At 49.9% G+C, this 24,680-nt stretch overlaps 1 protein-coding gene across 3 annotated transcripts in view; it reads right to left on the bottom strand.

Moving 5' to 3' along the window:
- The window catches only part of Rassf2 (Ras association domain family member 2), a 36,296-nt gene extending 14,622 nt beyond the window's left edge, over positions 1 to 21,674 (bottom strand). The window contains exons 1-2 of one of the 3 annotated variants that reach the window (XM_005365566.2): positions 21,464 to 21,674; positions 2,841 to 2,931 (exon numbers count right to left, since the gene is read on the bottom strand). In XM_005365566.2, the coding sequence (XP_005365623.1) occupies positions 2,841 to 2,899 (59 nt within the window). In that variant the 5' untranslated portion in view covers positions 2,900 to 2,931; positions 21,464 to 21,674. Of the gene's footprint in view, positions 1 to 2,840; positions 2,932 to 20,690; positions 21,049 to 21,463 lie in introns of those variants that run through there. The other 2 variants (XM_026788495.1, XM_013353169.2) reach the window with 2 other exon arrangements.
- Between the last annotated feature and the right edge of the window lie 3,006 nt (positions 21,675 to 24,680).

The raw sequence follows: 24,680 nt of genomic DNA, 5'->3' as shown, positions 1-24,680 counted from the left end.
ATGGGGTCTGGTGCCCTCTGCTGGCCTGCAGGCATACAGACAGACAGAATATTGTATACATAATAAATGAATAAATATTAAAAGAAAGAAACAGCTTGGAACATCATGGCAGCCTGTAGACAAAGACTGGCATCTCCAACATTCTGCCCCAACCCACAAGCTAGCAGGTATAAGTCACAGACTCAGAGACAAATGCCCTATCCATGCCAGCAGGAGTTCTGCTTCTTGAACCTTCCTTCTCTACTGCTTGCTGGGAGTGAGGACAGGGTGACTGCTATTGGCTTTCACAAAGCTCTGAGACTTTCAGACCTTTTAGGAAGTTGATAGAGATAACTTAAGACTGTAGGAGACTCAGCTTAAAGCACTGTGGAAACCAAGACTGTGGATCACAAGAGTCTGTTTTCTTCAGTGGAAGGAAATGAATGATGCTTAGTCACCGGAACACCAGAGTGAAAAGTGGGCAATCAACCTGGTGATTTTTTGCTCTTCTATTGTCTCTGCCTGAATCCCCCAATATCCTGAGCATTGTTCATACCATGATCCTGCAGTGAATAGAGCTCATCCCTATGACAGAGGACCCATGTACTTGGCATCCTCCACCAATAGGACCTATCCTGATGCTCATCACAGAACTTTCTCCAGGCCCTACCCTGAGCTCTGTTTATCAGCCAATAGAATCCATTCTTATTGTAAAGATCACAGGTCTCAAGTTCTACTATGTTTAAATGTGTAAGGAAAGTAACCATGGGCTCAGTCCCTAAAGGGCTTGACCCAGTGCCCACAAAGATGGCGCCATCCTGAGTTCCATTCTCCACCCTCCCATGGATCATTCCACTGCAGGCCATGAGGTTTGCAAGGGGTGAGGATGTGCTTGTCCCTGACATTGGGGTTCGCTGACAAAGCCCTGCTGTTTAGCAAATTCCCATAAACAGAACAGATAAATAAAGGAAGTTATCGTCACGCAATGGAGCAACACAGCAATGAATACACGAAAGTACCACATCCTACGTGGATGAAGCTCCTGTATCTCACGTTAAGTGGAAGAAGCCAGACCCTTGGAGAGCCTTGAACAGACATGGGCCTGAGGAACTTTCAGAATCCTGGCAATCTTCTACTCCCGATACATGTGCCTGCTGTTTATCACTCCATGAGGGACACCCGGTGACAGCTTGGGAGGCTGCCTACCTTGTGTGCCACCTGCTTCTCAGGGAAGAGGTGACCGAGCTCAGCCCTTCTAAACCCAGCAGGCCAGTAGGAAGATTTTAGATCCCAATAGAGATTGTGGACCCCAGCGGAAGTCAAACCCACTGGAGAATCCGTGAGACTCAAGACAAGTTAAACCTCAGTAAAGGAGTCATTCTACGCAAGCTGGACTGAGTTAAAGAAAAATGTGACCCCACAAAACCCCAACCAAAGGTTTGCTGTGCTATTCAAAATTCTTGCTCACTAGAAGTCTCCAGGGAAACCCTTTGGTGAAGATTTGAGAATGTTCTGGATCTCATATAACAGGCAGCTCTACATGGCCAAGTGTAGTGTCTACAAAAATTTAGTGTCTGATAAGCTAAATAATTTTTTTTTTAATTTTCGAGACAGGGTTTCTCCGTAGCTTTTGGTTCCTGTCCTGGAACTAGCTCTTGTAGACTAGGTTGGTCTCGAACTCACAGAGATCCGCCTGCCTCTGCCTCCCGAGTGCTGGGATTAAAGGTGTGTGCCACCACCGCCCGGCTAAGCTAAATAATTTTTAAAGGTGGGGAGCATCCAAGAGCTAAAATCCCTGTGCTGGGCACGAAGACATATGGTCAGACTTGCAGTGGGACAGCTTGGTGTTCCTCTTTCATACCTGAGGCCCTGGGTTTGATCTCAAGGGGATCGGAATCAATGTCTACTCAACCTCTAGTGTTTTATCAACAAAGCCTGTTCCACAGACATTAACATACAGGAAACCAAGGACCAGACCCTTCTCCTTTTTCCTCCCTCATAGTATGGAATGAAATGGGCTTGGGTTGTTAGGCAAGTGTAGCAAAGGCTACATGCCCAGCTCCTTTTTCTTTTTAATTTTGAGAGAGGATTTTACTAAGTTACCCTAACCGCCATTGAACTCAGCACAGCCCAGGCTAGATTTGAACCAGCAATCCTTCTGTCTTAGCCTCCCAAATTGCTGGGATTAAAGGTGTGTGTCACCAAGCCCCATGGACCCTGCCTCATGCCTATTTTAGTCAAAGCCATGGCCGTCCATGGCTCACTACTGCAGCCTTGAATTTCCCTAGGCAACACCCCAGCAGGGCCAATGAGCTGCGTTTGTGTCCATCTATGGCAGCTGTGACAAAATACTAGAGACTGGGGAGCCTCAAAACAACAGGATTTCATCTCTCAGTTGAGGCTGAGGAAGTCAAGATGAGGTGACAGCTGATTTAGCATTCAGCAAGGGCCGGTCCTTCACGGCTCCTCCCTGCTTCCTCCCGTGGCAGAAGGATGCGCCAACACCCTCTGGCTTTTCCTAAGTCCATTCATTCCACAGATAAGGTTTCCACTCTGACAGAAGCCCACATCCCACTCCATCACTACAGGCATCAGACTTCACAGGGAATTTGGGGGTACACACACTCAGAGCATAGCCAACAGCCAATCCCTCTCTCTGGAAGCCTTGTAAGTTCCCAAAGGTGCTGGGTTGACTGGTTACTGGGGGCATGTGTTCATCTACAGCTGCTGGTTATCTCCCTCGCTCTCACTAGTCTGCCTTTGGCTGCTATCTGCTCACACAGATGAAACTCCTCTCCCGGTGGCTTCCGTCTACCCACAGAGCCCCGGCACTGGCTGAGCAATACCATGAGACATCTTACTTGGACATGTATTTATCCTGTCCGCACGGGACCAGGGCAGTTTGGTGCGTGTAGTCCATCCTTCCCTTCTCGTCTCATCAGAAGGAGAGGCCTGTAATTGAAAGGAGAAGCCAGAGTTGAGAGCCAGGCTATGACCTTGGCAGAGCCAACAGGAGACAGAAGGAGACAAAACCAGCCAGAATGGCTCCTCTTCGCCCAGATCCAAAGCTGGAACAGCCCAGAGTAAGCAGAGCTGATGAGATGCCATACTAACCCTGTACCCTTACACCCTAGAAAAAACACCACGGGATAGAGCAGGACTTCTGCCCCCAGCCAAGGAAAATATGGAAAACAAAATTGGTCCAAGGATGGCCAAGGAGTCTTCTCTCGAAAGGACATTTGCCCCACAGACCAGAGTCTCATCCTGCAGGGACCTCCCAAAGTCTACTGAAGTTGACCGAGGGCAGGGAACCACCTGAAATGTTCAAATAAGCCATGCCCAGCAGTGCAGCCTAGCTCCATGAGCGCCCCTGGAGTGCAGAGTCAAAGGCGATTCATTGCTTGGGAAAACAAGTAATGGATTAGGAAACCCTATCTCATTTGTTTCATCTCACAGAAATATATGCATGTCTACACAGCCCAAGCATACGAAACCACATATTCAAATCTGGTCCATGGTAGACCAGTCTTCACCCACTGACATGTGTAGTTGTGGGTCTAGCCTTCCCCCACTGACGTGTGCAGCTGGACTGTGTTCTGTTGTGGGTCTAGCCTTCAGCTGCTGACACGTGCAGCTGCATTATGCTCTGTCGTGGGTCTGCCCTCACCATGAGATGATGCTTGCCAGCCTCCCTGGCCTCTTCCTGCTCAAAACCAGTAGCACTGCCCCCACCATGACGATCACAAAAGTGTCTAACACTGAGCATGGTGACACATGTCTGCAATCTCAGCACTTGGGAGGCTGAAGCAGGAGGGTCACAAGTTTGAGGCCAGCCCAGGCTACATAGCAATTTCCAGACAAGCTTAGACTACAGAGAAATGTGCTCAGCCAGTGCTAGCCTGTCCCCACCACTCCACTGTACTTAGCCAGTGCTAGCCCATCCCCACCACTCCACTGTACTTACTCAGCCAGTGCTAGCCCATCCCCACCACTCCACTGTGCTTACTCTGGCAGTGCTAGCCTGTCCCCACCACTCCACTGTACTTAGCCAGTGCTAGCCCATCCCCACCACTCCACTGTACTTACTCCGGCAGGCGCCTGCTCTGCCTTCCTGCCAGTTACCACCTCGACACTACAGGCACCAGGCATCTTCCCCAACAGACTTTAGCATGTCTGTCATTAAGCAGAATTCACTGTGCTTGTGGAACCAGAAGGAGCCTGCCCTGATCATACCTTGAACTGGATTCCAAGGGAACTGAGCCAGACCTCTGACCCGCAGAACTGTCAGACAATAAAACTGTGTTGTTTTAAGGCCCTGAGTTCGGGTGATTTGTTCCAGAAACTATGAGAAATGAACAAAAGGTTTCCAGAGCCAGAGTAAGAGTCATGGGCCATCTGTGTCCTCAACAGGGGGACCCTAAGCACACAGTGGGGTCTAAGTTCTAAAACTTGGATTTTTTCAAAAACCCATCAAAATCTAACTACAAAAACTGAGTATATAGTGTATAGAAAGAAAACAATAAGGCGGGCAGAGTGTTTTAAAAGCTTTTCTTGTGAGTTCAAGACCAGCCTGGTCTACAGAGCTAGTTCCAGGACAGGCTCCAAAACCACAGAGAAACCCTGTCTCGAAAAACCAAAAAAAAAAAGCTTTTCTTTCCTTCTTAAGTAGCAGTTACTCTCACCTAGCAAATCTCCCGAAAGGCCCCTTCCTGCGCCCTTGCAGGTTTTCACACTCCACAAGCACTGGCCTTGTGACTAGCTGTGCAAAGCAAACAGTTCCCGGCTCTCAGTGTGCAGGGCGGGTAGACAGAAGGAGTAAACGGTTCCGTCAAGAGGGGGCAAGACCATGGTGGCCCCCAGGAAGGACACGACATCTGAGTTTAGGTTGGGGCCTGGGGACCAGCTGGATTCAGTGACCTTCCCTCCCTACCCCCCCCACTAAGGTGACAGTGCAAACAGCACAGGGTAGATGTGTCCAGACAGAGGCACACCTGTTGCAGAATACTAGTTTAAGACAAGTTACATTTGTTTATGCTGTGGAACATCTGTTTAATGATGCAAAGATATGTGGCGTTTTAAAAAAATTTTATTTATTTTTTACATACCAATCCCAGTTCCCCCTTCCTCCTCTCCTCCTGCTTCCTCCCCCTTTCCCCATCCGCTTCTCAGAGACGGTGAAGCCTCCCCTGGGAAGTCAACTAGGTCTGCCATATCAACTATGTTGTGTTCTTTTATGTTGCATTTGTTTAACTCTGTAAAGTTGTGCTACTTTGCCTGCTCAAAACACCTGATTGGTCTAATAAAAAGCTAAGCATCCACTAGCAAGACAGGAGAAAGGGTAGGTGCTGTTGGCAGGCAGAGAGAATAAATAGGAGAAGAATTCTGGGAAGAGACAGAGGATCAAGAAAGGAAGGAGGGGAGGATGCCAGAAACCAGTCACCCAACCATATGGCCAGACATGGAATAAGAAGGAAAGCAAAGATATACAGAAATAGAGAAAGGTAAAAGCCCAGAGGCAAAAGATAGATGGATAACTTTTTTAATATTAATTTATTTATTATGTATACAATATTCTATCTGTGTATATGCCTGCAGGCCAGAAGAGGGCACCAGACCCCATTACAGATGGTTGTGAGCCACCATGTGGTTGCTGGGAAATTGAACTCAGGACCTTTGGAAGAGCAGGCAATGCTCTTAACCTCTGAGCCATCTCTCCAGCCCCCGATAGATGGATAATTTAAGTTAAGAAAAGCTGGCAAGAAACAAGCTAAGCTAAGGCCGGGCATTCATAAGAAAGAATAAGACTCTGTGTGTATTCATTTGGAGTCTGGGTGGCAGGCCCCCTAAAGAGTTCAAAGAATAAAAAACAACCAACAACCAAACCCTTTGTACAAGATGGGAGTGTGAGCCTCTGAGTCGGAACAGACAATGTCGTGAGAATGGAGAGTGTTAGGGCAAGCTTCCAGGTAGCCCAGCCAAGAGAGCGGGCAGAGGGAGAGGAGCCCTAGAGGACAGAGGGGAAACAGGAGATGCGGTGTGCTGACAGCCTTTAGGACAGGGGATCCAAGACAGCGGTGATAGTGGAGCCACAGGGAATGGATAGACACTTGGAGCCTGGCTGGAACTACACGAAAGCAGTAGGGGACTTTGGTCAGACATTCTATAGGCAGGTTTCAATGACAATCACATTCATGGTAAAGAATTGTTGAGGCCTATGGACCCCCAGACCCTGAATTTCCTGTGACCCTCTGCCTGCCGGAGTAAACAACTTGTTTTCCTATGTTTGCAGCTGCTCTAAGCAAACAACTTGTTTTACAGCTGCTCTGAGCACGAGACCCTCAGGAGTTCCTGATGGCAAGGGAGTGGTTTCTGGTGGGCTTGCATCTGAGAGTTAGGGCATGGCCATTCGTCAAGGAGACCCTATATAAGCTGCCCTGGACCATAATAAAGAAAACATTCTTCTCTCTCTCTCTCTCTCTCTCTCTCTCTCTCTCTCTCTCTCTCTCTCTCTCTCTGTGTGTGTGTGTGTGTGTGTATTTCAATCTCCAGGCCCTTGCCTGACTCGTACTGTAGTGCATATGGCAGGAGTTGCGCTACAAAGAATGAGACTGACCACTAGCAATTTTCTCACCTCAAACACAGAAGAAGTGCTATTGTAGTCTTTTCTTTGCCTGATTCTTTCTTTCTTTCTTTCTTTCTTCCATTATTGTTCTTCTGAAAACCCTTATCCCCTCTATCTAATACCATTCGTCCATCCTCCATTCTGTGTATCCTCCCTACCACCCATCATCCTCCCATCTATCTATCTATCTATCTATCTATCTATCTATCTATCTATCTATCTCCATTCATGTATCTATTCATCCATCCATCCATCAATCCATCATCTCACCCATCTTTCTGTCTCCTATTCATCCTTCCATCTTCCATCCCTCCTCCCCATCCCTCCTCCCATCCATATGGCCATCTGTCCATCATCATCTTCTCATCCATCCATCCATCCATCCATCCCTCTTCCCATATACCCATCCGCTCATCTGTCCATCTATCTCCCATCTATCCACCATCCATCTGTCCATCCATATACCAAGCCTCCTATCATTTCCACCCATAATCTCCAACCCTTATTTTCTTCAGAATTATTTAACTAGTCTCAAACTCACCAAGTGTATTTTCTGTAAAGCTCTTTGTTCACTGCCTCCCTCAAAACCTATAATTTACTAATTTTGTTTTGCATCTGAAAGCAATCTACCCTGCTCTTCAGACAGTTCCTTTTTGATACCACATCCTCTTAAACCTCCTGGGAATACCAATTAGAGAATAGGAGCCGTCTGTGTAGTTATTAAAATCTACTTGATACTAGAGGCGAAATAGGCAGATCAACTAGACAATACACATCCAGAATTAGAACCAAACATATCTGGAAACACAGAATGTGAGCAGCATCTCCAATTAACAGAGAAAAGACATACTAGCCAAAAATGTCACTAAAGGGCCGGCTGGCCTTGGGACAGGGACGATGCAGAGATGGGAAATGAATTCTCTTTTATGCCTTCCACCAAAAGATTATACAGGCACTGAAGTTTCAATGTTAAAAAATAAAATGGTAAAAGACTTTGACATGTGTGTGTTAAACTAGATATGAGAAAAAGAAACCTTTCCCAGTCAAAACTCAAAATCCAGAAACATAATACTTAAAAAAAAAATCAAAGTTTTCAACTTCTGTTTAAAAAAAAAAAAATTTAACCCCATAGAAAGTCAAAAGGCAAATGGAGGAAATAGTCACAATGCACGTGACAGTTAATGTCCTTAATATATTTAAAAAAAACTTTAAAAAATTCAAGTTATTGACAAATCTTTGAAAATTTTCCATCTCTCTTGTGACCATTTTTACTTGCCAGATTAATAGAGTCAAGTCATCTGGCAGCCCCAGTTGTAGAAATTCCTCAGCACCTCTTTCTAGCCACAGGGCAGTCTTCCCACGGGCATAGCCAGAAATGGTCTACTATTGTATCTGCATAAGATATCTGCTCTATAGACTCACACTAGGCTGCCCTGCTTTCTCTGGCCTGCTTTCTCCTCACATTTTTTCCTTATTTTTATGCTTCTCGGAGTGTAAGGTGAATACATCCATAGGCTACCATGTTGTCGAACTGACATGGGAAGTAGTTGCAGGTGGGTTGCAGGACCCTCCATCTCCTCCCAACCAGCTAGAAAAATGAAGCTAAGTTCACACACAACTCAGGGCAAGCCCCAGAGGATCCTAACAGTGGCCTGGAAATTTAGAATTAAGTTCCTCACAGGAGGAGGGCCAAAGGAAGATGGTTGGTGGCGTTGGAATGTGGGTTCAATTGGATACTTCCTCCAAGGGTGACCCACAGCTTCTTTGCCCTTGAAAAGGGGACATGGCAGCTGCTGGTTGTAATCCTCCTGCTTTCCCTGTTATTATCTAGAATTTGTAGGCTGCTGTACTCTAGATGCCTTGGAGGGATCATTTATGAGCATCATGTCCCACAGTGCCTTGAGATCAAACTGGTGGTTGCCATGTCTTTGTAGAAAAGACAGGAAGAAAGGAACCAGAGGCCACATCAGCTGGCATCCTGGGCACAGGGTAGAAACCACACTGAGAAAGGATGAAAGAGAGGGAAGGAGAAAGAAGAGAGACAGAAGAATGGAGAGAAAGAGGAGAAGGGGACAAGAAAGAAGGGGCACGTCTTTAATTCCAGTACAGGGGTGGCAGAGGTAGGAATCTCCGTGAGTTCAAAGCCAGCCTGGTCTATGTAGAGAGTTCCAGGTGAGCTAGGCTTCACAGAGAGACCCTGTGTCAAAAAAAGAAAGGAAGGAAGGAAAAATGGAAGGAAGGAAGGGAGGGAGGGGGGAAAGGAAAGGAAAGGAAAGGGAAGGGAAGGGAAGGGAAGGGAAGGAGGGAGGAAAGAGTGTGTGCGCACACACGTACACACACACAGAAATTTCACCCAATTACTAACATGAAGCTGCTCCTTGGCACTCTAAACCTTTGCCTCTACTGACCTTCTGTGACCAGGGATGTCACCCACACAGGACTTCTAAGCCAGTGCATTAGAAACTAAGGTAAAGACTGAACGTCCCTAAATACAGGGCACGTCTGCTAAGACATTTATAAATGTTACTATTGTTGGACAGGCCACCCAGGCCCCACACTGAACTCATGATTTCCCTCGTACGGGCTTCATACGTTGGCAGGCTCGCCCAAACTCTCCTAACCTTCTGAGCTAACCCCACCACCTCTAACCAGGGCAGTGCTGGAGGACAGGCACTCACCCTCAGCTTGCTCTTCCTTACAACACTTAACAACTATAACACAAAAGTCACCTGCTGAGGCCTTCTTCACCCTCACAGGCCAGCTGCACCCATCCTGAGCCTTCCCCTGCCCTGGTTCCCAGGAATGATCACCCCTGCAATGCTGAGTCTGGGCTCAACTGCAGCTGTGAAGGAAAGCCTGCTCTCAGGGTGAGGGATTACCCAAGAGCAGAGCCCAATCTTGGAGAACAACTCTTGCACCTGGGGTTTCTCGAAGATGTAGCTTCTTCTTCGGGAGAAACATATGACAAGGCTGGGCGGGGAGAGAGCTAAGGAGCAATGCTGATTCCCTTGGAGACAAGCAGTTTTCTGCTCCCACAGGGGCCCTGGGGTGTGAAGAACAGCAGGGAGTTGCCCAGTGACACCAGTGTTATCACTAGCCCAAAGGCCCTGCCCCCTCCAGGGAGGAAGAGTGACCTCACAGGTTAAGACTTACGTGGGTAATACACTCATCATGTAATAGTAAAAGGAGTCCAGGTGGTGCCAGCAGCATCCACCACACCCTGGCAGGCACTAGAAACAGCTTTGTCTAAAAGATGTGCACTCTTTGCTTGAGGTCATTAAGTAACTAGATACATGTCTGCCTTCGATGTGTTTGGGTCAAACTCTCTCTAGCCTCTGCACAAGCCTGCTAGTCACTCAAGGAGAGGCTTACTACCTAGTTCAGCCCTCGACAAAGCTGAAGGCACAGAAATAAGTTGGCCGAAACCTGCAGTCACTGTGGATTCTAGGAATAGTAAGAATCTCACAGGATGGGCCACCCTAAAAGGGTGACAGTCATTGGTGGGAGATGTGTCCTAAAGCAAACCACCCTGATCCCCTCGAGGCATGACCACCACAAGGGCCAGAGCCCAGATGGTGGCGACCTGACAGCAGACCGCTTGGTTTATGCAGACTTTTACCATTGTGAGTCTCTTTAACATAGTGGGGTGGTGACTGAGCCCAGCTAGTTATGGCTGCACAGCCAGGCTTTTGCCCTGGTTACATTACCAACCCATGTCTGGGATTAAACACTCCTGGTTTGGCCATAGTAAAACAACTGCCCATCCAAGGCAGGCCTGGCGCTCTGAGCAGCCGGGTGGTAGGATGGGGACAGACCTGCCAGTGATGGCATTATCACTGACCTTCCAAGAAGTCTCCCTCTTCCTTTCCACAAGCCTGGCTCACAGGCATTTCCAGCCCCTCACACCAGGCTCCACAGAGTCAGTGAGGGGCTGCTCAAGCCTGAGAAACTCACAGGCCCAGTTTCCCATGAGAAGAGCAAAGGCCAGGCCTAAAGAAGCCCCTGGAGCTGAGAAAGGTCACAGCTCCATCCAAAGACAGTGGGATCCCTCTCTTCCTAGTCTGTTTCTTCCTGACTTTCTTATTCCCTGTGGTCAGGGGGCCCAGAAGTTGGCTCTGGCTCTGTCCCAGCCCTGAGAGACTACCTCTCCTATTTGTCCACTGGAAAGGCCCAGGGGAGAAAAGCAGGTCCAGGACAGAGGGCAGGACCCTGGTAGGACAGCCCACAGGGAGGCAGATGGAGAGTACCCTTTGGGGGTTGTTGCTGTTTTCCTCTCCCAACCTGTCTTCCTGGATGTGTAGCTGGAACCTGGCCCTGCCTTACCCCCACCTCAGCAACCATGAAAGGACTCAGTGCACAGCACCCATGGGTCAGGGAACAGGACAGGAAGGGGAGTGTTTCAAAAAACCACAATGTTTAGGCCACAACGAAAACCAATGATTAGCAGCGTCTTTGGGAGTCTCTCCAGGTCAAGCCAGCATAGATCCGGGGAAGAGCCACTGTGAAATCTGATAAAGTGCTGTGTAGACCCAGAACAACATCAAATGTATTTCAAACAGGGAGGAGCAGTGCCGTCTAAAAAAGAACTGAGCTGGTATTTAGCATCCCTCCCTGTGACTTCTGCTTCCAGAGAGAGAGGAGGTGACAGGACATCTCTAGGGATCATGCACGCACGGAGCTGGTGCAAACACCTCTTCTTGCAAACTAGAAGGGAGGAAGTCCCCCCGGGCTCTTGTCTGATGCAAAGGAAATGCTTGCTAGAGGCCGCAGCTTCCCCTTTGGGGACTGGTCTTTACCCCTCCTCTGTGCCCCCAGCCCTCTCTAAGAGCAATCTCACAGTGCTTCATACTATAAAGACTAACTGGTCAGGCCACTTGAGATAATCAGCTTTGTGGGGAGCCAGGACAGAGAGGAGATGGTAACAAGCCCTCTGTGTTCCAGGCCCCTGCTAACAGGGCAGGAAGAAGGGCTACTGGCAAACAGGAAGCCCCAGCCCCATTGCACCACTCAAGGAAGGAGACTTGAGCTATGGGCTGAGGCCCTGCCAAGATCTACAGATGTCAGGAGATTCCACACAGTGGCTACCAACTCGGTAGGAGCAAACTCAGGTTTCGAACCCTTCACCTCAGTCTAAATGCCTCGAGCAACAGAGGGCCCACTTCCTGGCCAGGCTGAGTACTTCCCTCCTTTGCACACGGCACCTGAGCGCCCTGGGGGCACACAGCACCACAGGGAGGGCTGGAGCTGAGCTCAGGTCAAAGGTCCCACACAAAGCTTTACTCTTTTCACTCCTTAAACATTTTATAAAGTGTGTCATTAGGAGAGAGCACCTTCAGACCTTGGTGGTCCTGATTACACCTGAGGTGGGTACAAACTGGGAAGAACAGTGTATCTTCCGGCCACATCCGGTCCTGAGGAGGAGAACGCCGGAAGCCTTAGCAGTGCTAGGAGAAATAGATTAAAGTGGGGAAGCAGGAGAGTAAGTGACCAAGGACTGACTGCATGGGGGTGTGAGAAGGGGGGGAGAGACAACGCGAGATTCTGACTATGAGGAAAATGTGTTCACCCCACACACCACAGAAGAAGCAGCCCCAGAGAAGAAATGGAAGGTCCAAGGTTCGAGGACTGTCTCGGGCCTCACAGAGTCCAGGCTTCCTAGTGCAGGACGTAGCTGAGATGGTCTTAGCAAGTGAGACAGTGCAGGCTGGATCTGGCACCACTCACCAGAGGCTGGGAGGCTTGGGGTAAGGGGAGTGGTCCAGCAAACCGACTGGAGGAAAGACAGACCCAGAAGAGCCAGGCCCAGGGCAGAGCATTGAGATCCTTGGCCAGGACCTGGGGCCTGGCAATCACAGTCATGGATCCTCGGTCATAGCAACTGTCCAGAGAATAAACCACTTTTCTCCATCACAAACCCCACATTCTGTCCCTCACCTCACCCCTACCCTCAGAAATAAGCCTCCACTACTAGCAAAGGCCCGGGTCCCCATCCAAACCACCTCACTCCCACGGGCCCCTGGGCAGATGCAGAACTGAGCCGCCACAGGGGGCTGGGCTGGGATTCCCCTACCAGAGGGGGCGGCAAAGCCCAGCTCCATCCACAACACCCGGGCCTCTGACCTGCACATTCAGGTCTGAATTCCCCCAGCACAGCTACTGCAGATTTCAGGAAGTGACTCGGAGGCAACGGCCCCAAGCACCTGCTTCCTGCTGCACACCGGCTGGGGCTGGCCAAGCGAGTGACGGGAGCCACCCTGAGACACCTAGACAGTCCAGTCGGCCTGGCCAGGAGAGCAGCCTGTTTACAGAGGGACATCCCTTGGGCATCCCAAAGGATTTGTCCTTCTCGGTGGATGTTTATAGAAGGAAACTCAGAGGCCCTTCATCTCTTATGAGGAAACAAAGGCCACGGCGCACACTAAAAAAAGGCACGGAAGGAAGTAAAAACTCTGTACGGGTATAGGTGTTTAAGAGAGGGTGTGTGTAAAGACAGGCATGGCAGTGTGAGTGTGTGGAGTGTTATGGGGTGTGGAATGAGGGTAAGGGAGCTGTGTGTGGTGTGTATGTATGGATGTGTATGCATGGGGGGCGGGGTCTAGGGTACTATGTGTCAGCGTTTTCCCTTGCCACACTGCATTCAATGCAGAAGCCCGTGACAAAGGGATTTCTCCCACCAGCAAGTAGCAATCGGTTCTGGTCATCTAGTGCCCCCTAAACCAGTTAAGTCCTGCCATTAGCTATCTTGGAGGCAGCATCAGGTCTCATAGGTTAGGAACTCAATGCTCTAAGCCATGCCCTCCCTTCATATGCCTGTCACAAGACCCAGGCTGGAAGCTGTGCTTCTGACCAGCTGGGTAGCGACCAGTCAGGATCCACAACCCCTCCTCTGGTCTGGCTAGTTCGCACGGCAGCTCACAGCACTCAGGGAAGTACTTACACTCGCAGGCTGGCTGTAAAGCATATCACGTGGGCTGGAGATGAGGAGCACAGTGTGAGGTCTGGGAGACCTGTGCCTGCTTCCATGCCCTCTGTGGGTGCCAGGCCCCAATAATGCTCTAAGTCCTATCCATCCCTTGGAGCACGGAGACCTCCCTACACAGGTATGCCTGAAGAATCAACAGCTGGATTGGAACGCGATTGGATGAAAAGGGTCTGATCCAGTGCCTGAGCCCTAGGTGAGGACAGAAGCAAGGGCCCCTGCATCTTGGCCTCTCTGCTCAGCAGGTCCCCTCCAAGGGGCAAGACCACTTTGGAATAAGGAAGCTGTGTCACCCACTATAAGACGAGGTAGATGAAAGAATTTAGACTGGCTCAAGAGGAACAGAGTCTTAGGATGCTGGTCCTCACCCCTCCCCCTGCACCTCATTATATACAGACCCAGGAGGGAAGAACTTAGCCAGAAGTTCATGGAGCCCCTCTGTCACCACGCAGAGGAGCCCTGCCACAGTGTACGTATTTCATCCCCCACTGTGAACTAAAACTCAACCATGACAGAAATTTCCTGGGATTGGTTTGCGTCAAAGTGGTCAGAGGGTGCTGGGGAGACAACAGTGACCCCAGAGGAGTGAACAAGGGGAGACACTCTCGCCCTGCATGTCTCAAAAGCAAGGGCTATTTTATAGGGTAGTTTAGATGTCTTCCCTAGAAGGCCAATTGAACTTCCTTCTGATTCAGTGTTTGGCCCTCTCTGCCCATTGTCAGGCTGGCCCTCCAGCTCAGCAGACCTACCAACTGACCCCAGCAGGTAAGGAAGGGCCGCCTCTGGTTTCCTCCCATGATAGGTTTCTGTGAGGGCCACGCGTCCTGTTTACAGGGTGGTTTCCAAGTCACTGGCCATACTGAGACTCACCTCTGACTTCACATCCCCTTCCTGAAGGGAACCCCACACGGTTTCCTTTTTTGGTGCTATAAGCTGAGAATCTGAACTTTGTATACTCAAATCTCGGGGTTTCCTCCACTTCTCACCTTGAAAGTCAAAAGGGTTGAAAATCAAAAGCCAGGATGGCTGACTCCCTTTATCTCCAGAGCCCACAGGTCCCCTGGACTAGAGGAAAAGGCCTCCAGGCAGTCAGCCATAACAGGGTACTTTAGCCACCTCTTAAACATAATGACCAACCATGAACACAGGAAAACTCAGGTCATAGAGCTGATCTCTGGGGTTTCCACAGCATCCCGTGGGAAATCCTCCACGGCAGCACAGGCACACCTGCTCTGCCTGCCCTGTCATGGGTGGACCAGCCCTACAAGGAAAATCAGCACCACGAGACACAGAGACTCTTCAAAGTCCTCAGTGGCAGTTTGTATAGAATCGGCTTCACAGTCCTCAGTGCCTGGGATCTAAAGGGCAGTCTCCCACTGGGCAGACGAAAAGGCAGAACCAGGTAGAGAGACTTCCTACGGAGCTTCCCAGACCCACCTTTGGTCAATACACTGAAGGCTCACGGACCCAACAAGACCTCCCTTAGCAAGAATCTCAAGGCTTTCATCCTAGAACATGGCCTCCTAGAAAAGCCCATTCAGTGACCCTTCAGTATCTAAATAGAGCCACAAGACCTGGCTTCCCAGCCCTGGGCACCACATCCTCCTGTCTACCTTCACCTCAGCTCCAGTTCAAAGTATACACACGTTTGCTGGACCTGCCCCCATACCACAGCGGTCCCTCCCGGGAGCAGCACGACAATTCTCACCCGAATGGTCCCATGGTCAAGGTCATCCTGCACAGGACTTCGTAAAGAGGGGACCCATACTTTCAGCTATTACTTAATTCCTCAGAATACCCGAAGCTTCGTGGACCCCACCAACTAGAGTCCCCTTGTGCCCCAGGCCATGTTGTGATCAAAGCATCAACAGGCATACTCATGGTCTCCATGAAGGGCATTCAGCAAGTCCAGGTCAGCCACAGGGTTTGGGACACACACACACACAAATGCTTAAAATAGAAAAGCCGGGAGTCCATATTTAATGAAGCTGGTCTCAACAACCCCCAGCAGTGAATCTCACTCACCAGACGACAGCTACGGACTGACCCACCTTCCCAAATCACCACCCACACAGTTGATCCTGCGGTGAGACGGTTCAGCAGTAGGGGTCTGAGACACAGCAGCTAGCAACCATCAAATCCAGCTATGGTCAGCTCCCAGCCAGCAGGGCTGTACACCTCAGCTCCAATCATCTACCTCCACACTTCTAGGCTGAGATGGAGGTGGGAGTGTGACACCTGTCCCAGGTCAGGGAGAAAGGCCAGCGCCCTGTGGCCCTGCATGAAAGGAACCGTAGACACCAAACACCACACCTCTCTCCCAGGGCTTTCCTCACTATTATACAAACAACATACACATTTTGCTTGTATTTTTTTAAAATAGGGATAAGCAGGAAGTTTAGTAGCCATAAAAGGACAAATATTGAATGATCCCATTTACATAGGAGCTACCTAGAATAGGCAAATTCATAAAGACAATTTGTAAAATAGCAATAATCAGGGACAGGGAGAGCAGGGAGTAGGAATGATTATTGAAGGGGTACAGCACCTGTTTGGAGTGACAAATATTATGAAATATTTAGTGGCAATGGTCCTACAAGATTACACATGGATTTGCTGACAGTAAATTTACACATAAAAACCATCGAAGGGATAATTTTTATGGTTCCGAATAGGGCACTATAATGTAAAGTTATTACACATAGAAAAAAGAAGATTGGAAATCAAGAGCTCCCCAAATCCTGCCACGTAGAGAGACCTGCCATCAGTGCATTGCCGTCCATCCTTGCAGACACAAACCTAAAGGGGATGTTTCACAAAAGTGGTACCCTGCCTCGTAGCTTCCTTCTTAGAAACACATAGCATCTGTCCATGTTTACAGATGCACATCCGTAACCCTTACTTTTGAAGCCACATGATATTCCATACCATAATTAACTAACTCGGGATTGTAGGCATCGTAAACAATGACTCAAAGGATGTCCCCAAGCACTTGTTCAATTATATCCTTGGTGGCGTGCTCAGCCAGGGGCTCCCTCCCATTGGGAGACTGTCCGGTGAGCAGAGAACAGTAAGCTACTTCAAGGATGCAAAAAAAATTGTCTTAGAGAAACTTGGCTCTCCACTTGGCTTCTTAGAAACTGCACAGTGCTCAGGAAGTTAGACTGTCTTTTCCACAGAAGGCATCCTTACCTCCCCTCCCAGACCTTCTCTGTCCTTGCATCTTGCATGGGCCATGAAAGGCAGAGAGGGTTATCCTGGGTCAATGTCCACTGAACTTCTTATCCAGCAGGAGACCCTAACACCCCTTGAGGGTGCCCAGGGATGCACGCCCAAGAGGATGTACAAATGCTTTTGCAAAGCATTTTGTTGCTCAAGACTTTGGTCTTGAGTAGACGTTTAAACATTTTCTTAAAATGCAATAGACCCTTCCTAAAGGAACCAGGGGCTAGAAGGGACACATGAAACCACCTAATCCCTTGCCTTTGAGATGAGGAAGTGAGGCCCAAAAAGACTTGGCAATGTCTCAGTAACCATCGTAGGGCCCTAGAGCTGTCTCACATGGTGATTCAAACAAGTCAGAGCGAATTTTGGACACCCAGGACAGTCAAGATCCTCCCCTCTCTGTGTGTAAGAAGATTGAATGTGAGATCACTGGGGTATATCCCAGCTCAGCTGTGGCCAAAGGGTTCACACAACTCGTGTCTTGCCAACTTAGTGTTCAATGGCACCACGCTGATGGCTAAAGGCCAGCCATAACAAGACTATTTACACTGCTGAAACAGGTGAGTGCCTAAAAGCAAGGCTTCCCCATGCCCCACTTCGGACAACTAGCCACTACGATGCTACAGTGTATCACTGGTCACAACCGAGCTATGTCCAAGCTGCGGACCTCCATTTTCTCACCGAACGGCTTCTCTTTCTAACCCTAGTTCCCCATGCTCCACCATCACAACGCTCTCAGATCCAGCACAGCCTCCTGCTTATGAATCAAAGAACTAGAAAACGTTTTCCCAAACGCTTGCTGTGTGCCAGGTAGGTGACAGTTTACTGTCTTCAGAATTTCACTAGGGGATAGTTATTAGAATTTCCATCTTATGGTTGGGGATCACAAGGCTTTAAATGAATTTAAAACTAAAACCAAAGTCTGTTTTAAGTGGATTTCCCCCAGAAGCAGAGGCAAGAATTCAAGTTCAAGTGCCAGGGGCATGGGTATGTGAGCCAAGAAGGGGGAAATAGAGCGATGGACAGCCCAGTGGTTAAGAGCACTGGCTGGTCTCTAGGCCGGGTTCGATTTCTACCATCTACATGGAAATTCACAACCATGTGTAACCCCAGTCCCAGGAAATCCAATGCCCTCATCTGACCTCTGTGGGCACCAAGTGTCACATGGTACAACCCATACATGCAGGTACTCACAGAATAAAAATAAGTCAGAGAGAGAGAGAGAGAGAGAGAGAGAGAGAGAGAGAGAGAGAGAGAAAGAAAGAGAGAGGAGAGAATGTGAGCAGTTGGAAAGTGTCCCAAGAAGGAACCCTAGAGACAGCACAGGGAACGTCCCAAGGTAGTCCCATCAGAGTAAGAAAACCGAGGTCATTTCTATGGTTTCTCCCATCAGTCACTGGTGGGAGGACAAACCAGCCAAGGACACAAAAGGAGGACACTGACCAGATCCACATGGCCCATACCCTACAGCTAAAAGGTGACAGGAAGGAAGACAAACTCCCAACCCATTATACCCATAAAACAGAGCAGTTAACTAAGCCAACTCGGCTGAGTGCCAACCACTGGTAAAACCACACAGTGATGGACTCTGCGTGTTCTGTCAATCACTTTGGGTTGACACAGCCAAAGAAAGCATAGGGTATCTTTCTGTCAGTTGTTCAGTGCGGGAGGGGGAACGTGGAAGTCGTTAGAGTCAGCCAAATGGCCTTCACTCTCTGGTGTAGCCACAGTTGGCTTGAGCAGGCGTTCCCAGCAGCCCACACTACTAGCCTGAGCAGCTGCATCGAGCTGTGCTTATAGGCGCTGGTGTCTTTATCCAGGGATGACCAGCAGTGGCCCACTGGGTGGAACCTAAGCATGTCCATGTTTATTGCACCTACTGCTCCATCCACTAAGACCACAGCCATGTCCTCTGCGGATATGCAAACTGGCAGTCACAGGCTTAAGTGGGGAGCTCACCCTGCCTTAAGGACTTTAAAAGATTCTTCTAGGAGTTAGCTGGGCAGTGGTGGCACATGACTTTAGCCTTTAGTCCCAGCACTCGGGAGACAGAGGTCGGAGGATGTCAGTGAGTTCAAGGCCACCCTGGTCTACACAGTGAGTTTCCAGAACAGCCAGTGCTACAGAGAGAAACAAAATACAACACAAAAGAAAGAAACAAAATAAAACTTCTGGGAGGCAGGGAGGTGTTTATAGGTGACAGTGTGTCGTTTGGGTAAACAAATGGAGCGCACTGTGAAGGACGTCAGGATGTCCGTAGTGGAAAGCGGCATGAAGGATGCTGCCTTGGCATTGTAAACACAGCTAGGGCAGCTAAGACTTGAGACCAGAGGCAGGACATCTTTCATTCCAAGCACACGACAAGACTTGGGCAGTTTTTCACCAGAGAGGAGAGAAAGCTTGGACAGGCCCTAAGGCTGTTCTTAGGAATCCCCCCACCCCAGTACCTCTCAGCCTTTCCTTGGGACGCTGGCAGCCACACTCTGCACTATCCACTGCCATCTCCCCCAAGCTGGGAGGACACTTCCTGCCTAAGAATCCCAAAGAGGACTAAAGGCAGCAATCAGCTCAGGTTCTTTTGTGATTGGACAGCGGGTCTCCTTTCTGGCTAGTCCCAGAGTCCAGCCCAAATGAGAAGTAGAGAAGTCAAAGTACCGACCCTCGGCACCTCTAGCCAGGATCTTTAGCCATCCCTAAGTAACTTGCACACAGTGCCAGACTAGGAGCCTGGCTCTGAGGCATCAGCAAAGAAGTCAAAGAGAAATCAGGGGGCCTCTGAGACGCTGCAGATGAACCCAAACATCAGAATGAGGAAGAAAACTGAAAACAAGGTGTGGCATCTACTGCCCTCCCCCTAAAATACCACAAAACAGAAACAAAGCAGGCACCTCTAAAAAGAAGTCACACTGAGATGGAGGGAGGTGTGCTGTGGAGGTCAGGAGCTCTGGGACATCGCCCTGGGCAAAGTCAGAATACTGCTGGCTGCAGAAAACACAGGTGCAAGTTCAGAGCATGCGCTGACCAACCTGGTCCACCCCACAGATGTGGGTGTGGGATCTTGGATCCCCTGGTCTTCCAGCTGGGTTTCTCAAGGCTACTCCCTCATCATTTGCATTGGAACCCCATATTTTGTTGTCTCCCCCCTCTCCTCCTCCCCCCCCCCGCACTCTTCTATTCGGCAACGAAGGAATGGGTGTGGCTTCCCATAACCCCCAGCACAGGCAATCCCAAATGCTACCAGTCCATATCCCTCGGTGGCCAGGTGGATTTCCCACAGTTTCTACAGGGCAAGAAGCATGCTTATTTGCAGACTAAGGTCATCTCTCCAAGCTCAGCCATCATTACATGCTCCTCTCTACCTTCCTGTGACCCACTAGACGGTAGCAGGTCCCGAGAATCGGGTTTTGCCCAAAGGAGAAAACTGTCCACACTCGACAGCCCTACTCTAGGGCCTCTGAGCTCAAATGGGCACCGCTCTGGAAGACACTACAGTTACTCCCCTAGGACAGAAAGCAAGGGAGGAAGGGGACAAGGGAGGGAAGGGGGGCATTCTTCTCAAACTCAGTATAGCTTGGTTTCTTTAACCCTCAGACCACCTGTAGAAAAGTTTCCCCTTAATAAATGCGGATTGAAAGTATGACAAATTAACCTCATACTCCTCCTTCATGTGCTCTTCAAAAAAAAAAAAAATCCCCTGGCTGAATCTGAAGGCTGTTTATAAGAACTGTGAACTGTAATTCTAATTCTTTTTCTTTCTCTTCCCGCCCCCCCCCCAGGATCAATACCGCAGGGACAGAGCCCGCTCTGACTAGTTATCATTTGTCCACCGCTTCCTCACGCAGGAATCTTCCTCGGGGGGGGGGGGGGGTGAGGGGGGGCGCTTACCGTAACCCTTGCCTCTGCTCTCAGGGCGAAGTGTTTCTAACCCCCTGGTTTCTGGACGCTTGGGACTAAAGCGAGAGCAGCATTGTGAAGCCTGGCGCTGAGTTTGCCACTGAAGCACAGGGGTGCTGTGGCCGGTCCAGAGTTGTCCCTGTCCGGACACCACCACTCCGCTGTCTCCACAACGCTCTCCGGGTAGAGCCGGGTGCAGAGTAAGCACTGTAGATACTCAAGTGGCCGGGCCGCCTTTTGAAAGCACCTGCCTAGCCCGGCCTCCAGCGACCTCAGGAGGGGTCACGAAACTCGGTAGCGGGAAGTGCGCCTAAGCACTGCGTGCCCTGAAACTCTGAAGGCCAAGGCGGGCCGGGCTCGTCCTGGGCTGGGCCGACGACACGACCCCCGCCCCGGGAGCCAGGGGGCGCACTACAGTCCGACCCTCCCCTAAGCGACCCAGGCCTGCACCTGCTATCCCGCTTCACTTCGCTAGGGAGTTCGGGGAGGGGGACACTTCCCTGCCATTGCATCAGGGGTCCACTGCTGGAAAAACCTCAAGGGGTTAGAGCGGCAGGATGAACTCTAAGCTACAACTTTCTACCCGGGGAAAACGAGTGGGCTAGGGCGCCCGCCTGCACTACTCATGGGACAGCACCTTGTGGCTCAGGGGGACGGTTGGCGAGCCGGGGGCAAGAGAGACTCAGGGGCCGGGCCAAAGGCCTCTGTGGGAAAACTTTGGGATGGGTAGTGGGAGGTGGGGGCAGAACCACCGGCGCCCGCACCTTGCGTCTGCATCCCGCTCCAGTACCCGGCTCCTCGCGCCCCGCGCCCTGTGTCTTGCCTGCGTCCCGGACCAGCTGCATCCGCGCGCGCCGCAGGGGTTGGAAAGTGGGGGCGCCGCTGCGGGGGTGGGGGGTTCTCCAGAGTGCTTGGCCAGCGCTCGGCGAGACCGGCTTGCTTGGGCCGGGCTGGGCGGCGACAGCGCTGCTGGGGGCGGGCGCCCCGCCCTCCTGGCCCCTCCGCCCCGCCTCCCCGAGCTCTGCCTTTATCTGCCGATCCCTGGCCAACCCACCCGTCACCCTTGCAGCTCTCCTCTACCCACCCCTCTTCTCTCGCCTTTCTTCCCTCCTCTCCCTCCCCCTCTAGGGGGCGGAGCTTCTCCCCTCCCAACAAGACAGACAATGCTGTGACTTCTCGCCCCCCCCCCTCCCAGCTCCCCGCTCCCCCAGCTCGCGCGGACTGCCCGCGTTTCTTCCGGACGGGTTGGAGTGGATAAGGAGGGGGCGGGAAGGAGGATAAGGGGGCTCCTCTCACCCCATTGAGCCTGCCCTCTGCAAGCAGCGTGGAGATTTGGCCCAGACCCTAAGGCTCGCCTGGCACAGTGACAGTTCCAGGGAGCAGCCCGCCTAGAGAATGCAGATTTCCTAGCAGAGGATGTGCAGTTAGCGGGGTGGGGTGATGTTTCTTTTCTAACACCCGGCCTCATTACCAAAAGGGCTTGAGCGCTAAAGGGTAAGTGGGCCCCTTCGACTTCGCAGGCCGGCAGACGTGACAGTAATGTGAAAGAAGTCAAGTTTCTTTGTCCATCCCCGCCTCCTCCTCTTCTCCATCTTTAGACCTCTGGAGAACCTAGTGCATAATAGGAAGCACCCAGCTGCGGATTCTATAACCTCCCACCAAAATTCTGTCTGTACATCCCTGACCTTGCAGTGGATCCCCAAGCCAAAGAGGAAGGGAACGATAACCTAACAGTTAAAGAAAGGGAGGCCAAACCCAATGTGCCATGCCAACCAGCGCATCCCGTCTGCCTGGAAGCCAGATATTCTCTACTAAACTCATTGTTTGGATCTTGGAATGTGTCTCCCATAGAAACAATGTTATAAACGGCGATCCTTTCCCAGACCAGCCGCAAATTTGCTGAACCCAAAGCACAGCTGTGGGGTGGTGCTGGAAACGGCCCCACTGTACTGAACAAGAAAGCTACTCATCAGTTTTTTTTTCTAGTGTGAAAAAAAAATGGATAAATGCATCTAGTTCTTTCTCCTTAAGCTATAAACACAAACCTGCTCCACGAATTTCTCTGTATGGAGCCATGACTGTGTACTAGGTAAGCGGTTTTCCTTCCCAGGTACCAGGACCCCAGGTGGAATGGACTCTAAGGATATGGGCTTTTCTCAGGTTAGAACCCCAGGGAGAACTGAGTAAATCTCCAGGAAGCCTTCTCCGAGGGTTCTTTTATCCCTTCTAACCTGGCCTTTCATGACCTCAGAAACGGGACAAAGGTTAGCCATGACTCCTACCAGCAGGGCTCTTGCTTTGCTGTTCCAGAAGGCTGTAAGTACTGCTAGGATCCCATTGAGTCAAGTGGCCACCTTATAACCAATCATTTGGCTTCCCGCCAGTTAAGGGGACACTCCTAATGCTGGAAGTACTGATCCTTAGCCCTGTTTAAATCCAAATCTGCCAGCCCTGGTGGCATACAAAGATAATCCCAGTGCTCGATGGATTGGGACAAGACTGAATTTGAAACCAACCTGTGCTCCACCTTTGCAAAGCACCTCAGCAAATACAGTTGAGTGGTTATCTGAAACGAGGTTCACTCGTTCTAATAGTCTTTCTTCCATATTGAAGCCACAGAAGAGAAGAACGGTCTGCCATCCTCGCAGACAGACAGAGATGATGCATCTGGTCTGGTGGTACTGTTTCTCAATAGGAAACACACATTGAATTTTACCTTTCAACATTGCAGATTTCCTACAGGGGTTGTTTCCGGGCCGGCTTCCAAACCCCCGAGAAACCCTGTCTCGAAAAACAAAAAAAAACAAAACACAAAACATTGCAGATTTCCACATGAAAGCCACAGAGGAGTATTGTCTAAAAGAAACTGTCCAATAAAAGTGGCACCAACTCAGGCAGTGGTGGCACTCACCTTTAATCCCAGCACTCAGTATAGACAGAGGAAGAAGGAGGATCTCTGTGAGTCCGAGGACAGCCTGGTCTGCATAGAGTTCCAGAACAGTCAGAGCTACAAAGAAACCCTGTCTCAAAAAACAAACAACAAATAAATTCTCATTCTGACTTATGTATTTAGGATATATGCACATAACAACAATTAATAAAAAAGAGGCCATGAATTTAAAAGAGAGTAAGAAATTTATATGGGAGGACTAGTATGGAGAAATTGCAAGAAGGAAATGATGTAACTATGTAAAATAAAAGAAAAAATTCAATCTGAGTTATGTTTTCTAACATTTCTAGTTGGAAAAGTAGACTCACATACCTAGGTGGGTCAAATATACTTAAAACTTACCTAGTAACTGCATTGAGAAGCAATATCTAAATTTTAATTTAAGTTTTGAATAAATAAAAATTCAGTTCCTTAAGAACACGTGCCAGTCAGATGTGGCAGCGGCGTGTGCCTTTAATCCCAGCAGAGGCAGGGAAATCTAAGTGTTCAAGGGCAGCCTGTTCTACATAGTGAGTTCCAAGCCAGTCAGGGCTACACAGTGAGGCTCTGTCTCCAAAAAGAAAAGAAAATAGAAAAAAAAAAAAAAGGAAGAAAGAAAGAGAACAACAGCAAAGAGGATACAAGTTGATTCAATGGCTACATGTGACCAGAAGCCTCCACAGCGGGATGGCTCAGGGCTGGAGGCTTTCGCCGTGGGTGAAGAGGCCCTCTGGTCTCTTCACAAAACACAGGCAGCAATGCAGAGCATCCACAGAAAGAAATTTTCCCAAAGTCCTCTAGCTCTTGCTCTAGTACCTGGAGAGGCAGCGTGCCAGGAGGGACAGGTGGATATGCTCCCCAAGATTCCAGAGGGGAGGGCCTGGCTTTAGCTTACTGGGATCGCCATAAATCCCAGGGTACCACAGGCCTGCAAACGTTTGAGCAAATCTAGATCGTGAAACACAGGCTAGACTTGGGTGCAGGTCACTTACTCAGGACCCAGAAAGCAAGAGTGAGGCGAGAACAATGGGGGTTTAGATAAGAGAGGAGCG

Source organism: Microtus ochrogaster, unplaced genomic scaffold (assembly GCF_000317375.1).
Source record: "Microtus ochrogaster isolate Prairie Vole_2 unplaced genomic scaffold, MicOch1.0 UNK3, whole genome shotgun sequence".
Taxonomy (NCBI): Eukaryota; Metazoa; Chordata; class Mammalia; order Rodentia; family Cricetidae; genus Microtus; species Microtus ochrogaster.
Note: the sequence above shows the minus strand (reverse complement) of the source record. Positions and strands in the feature narration are given on the sequence as shown.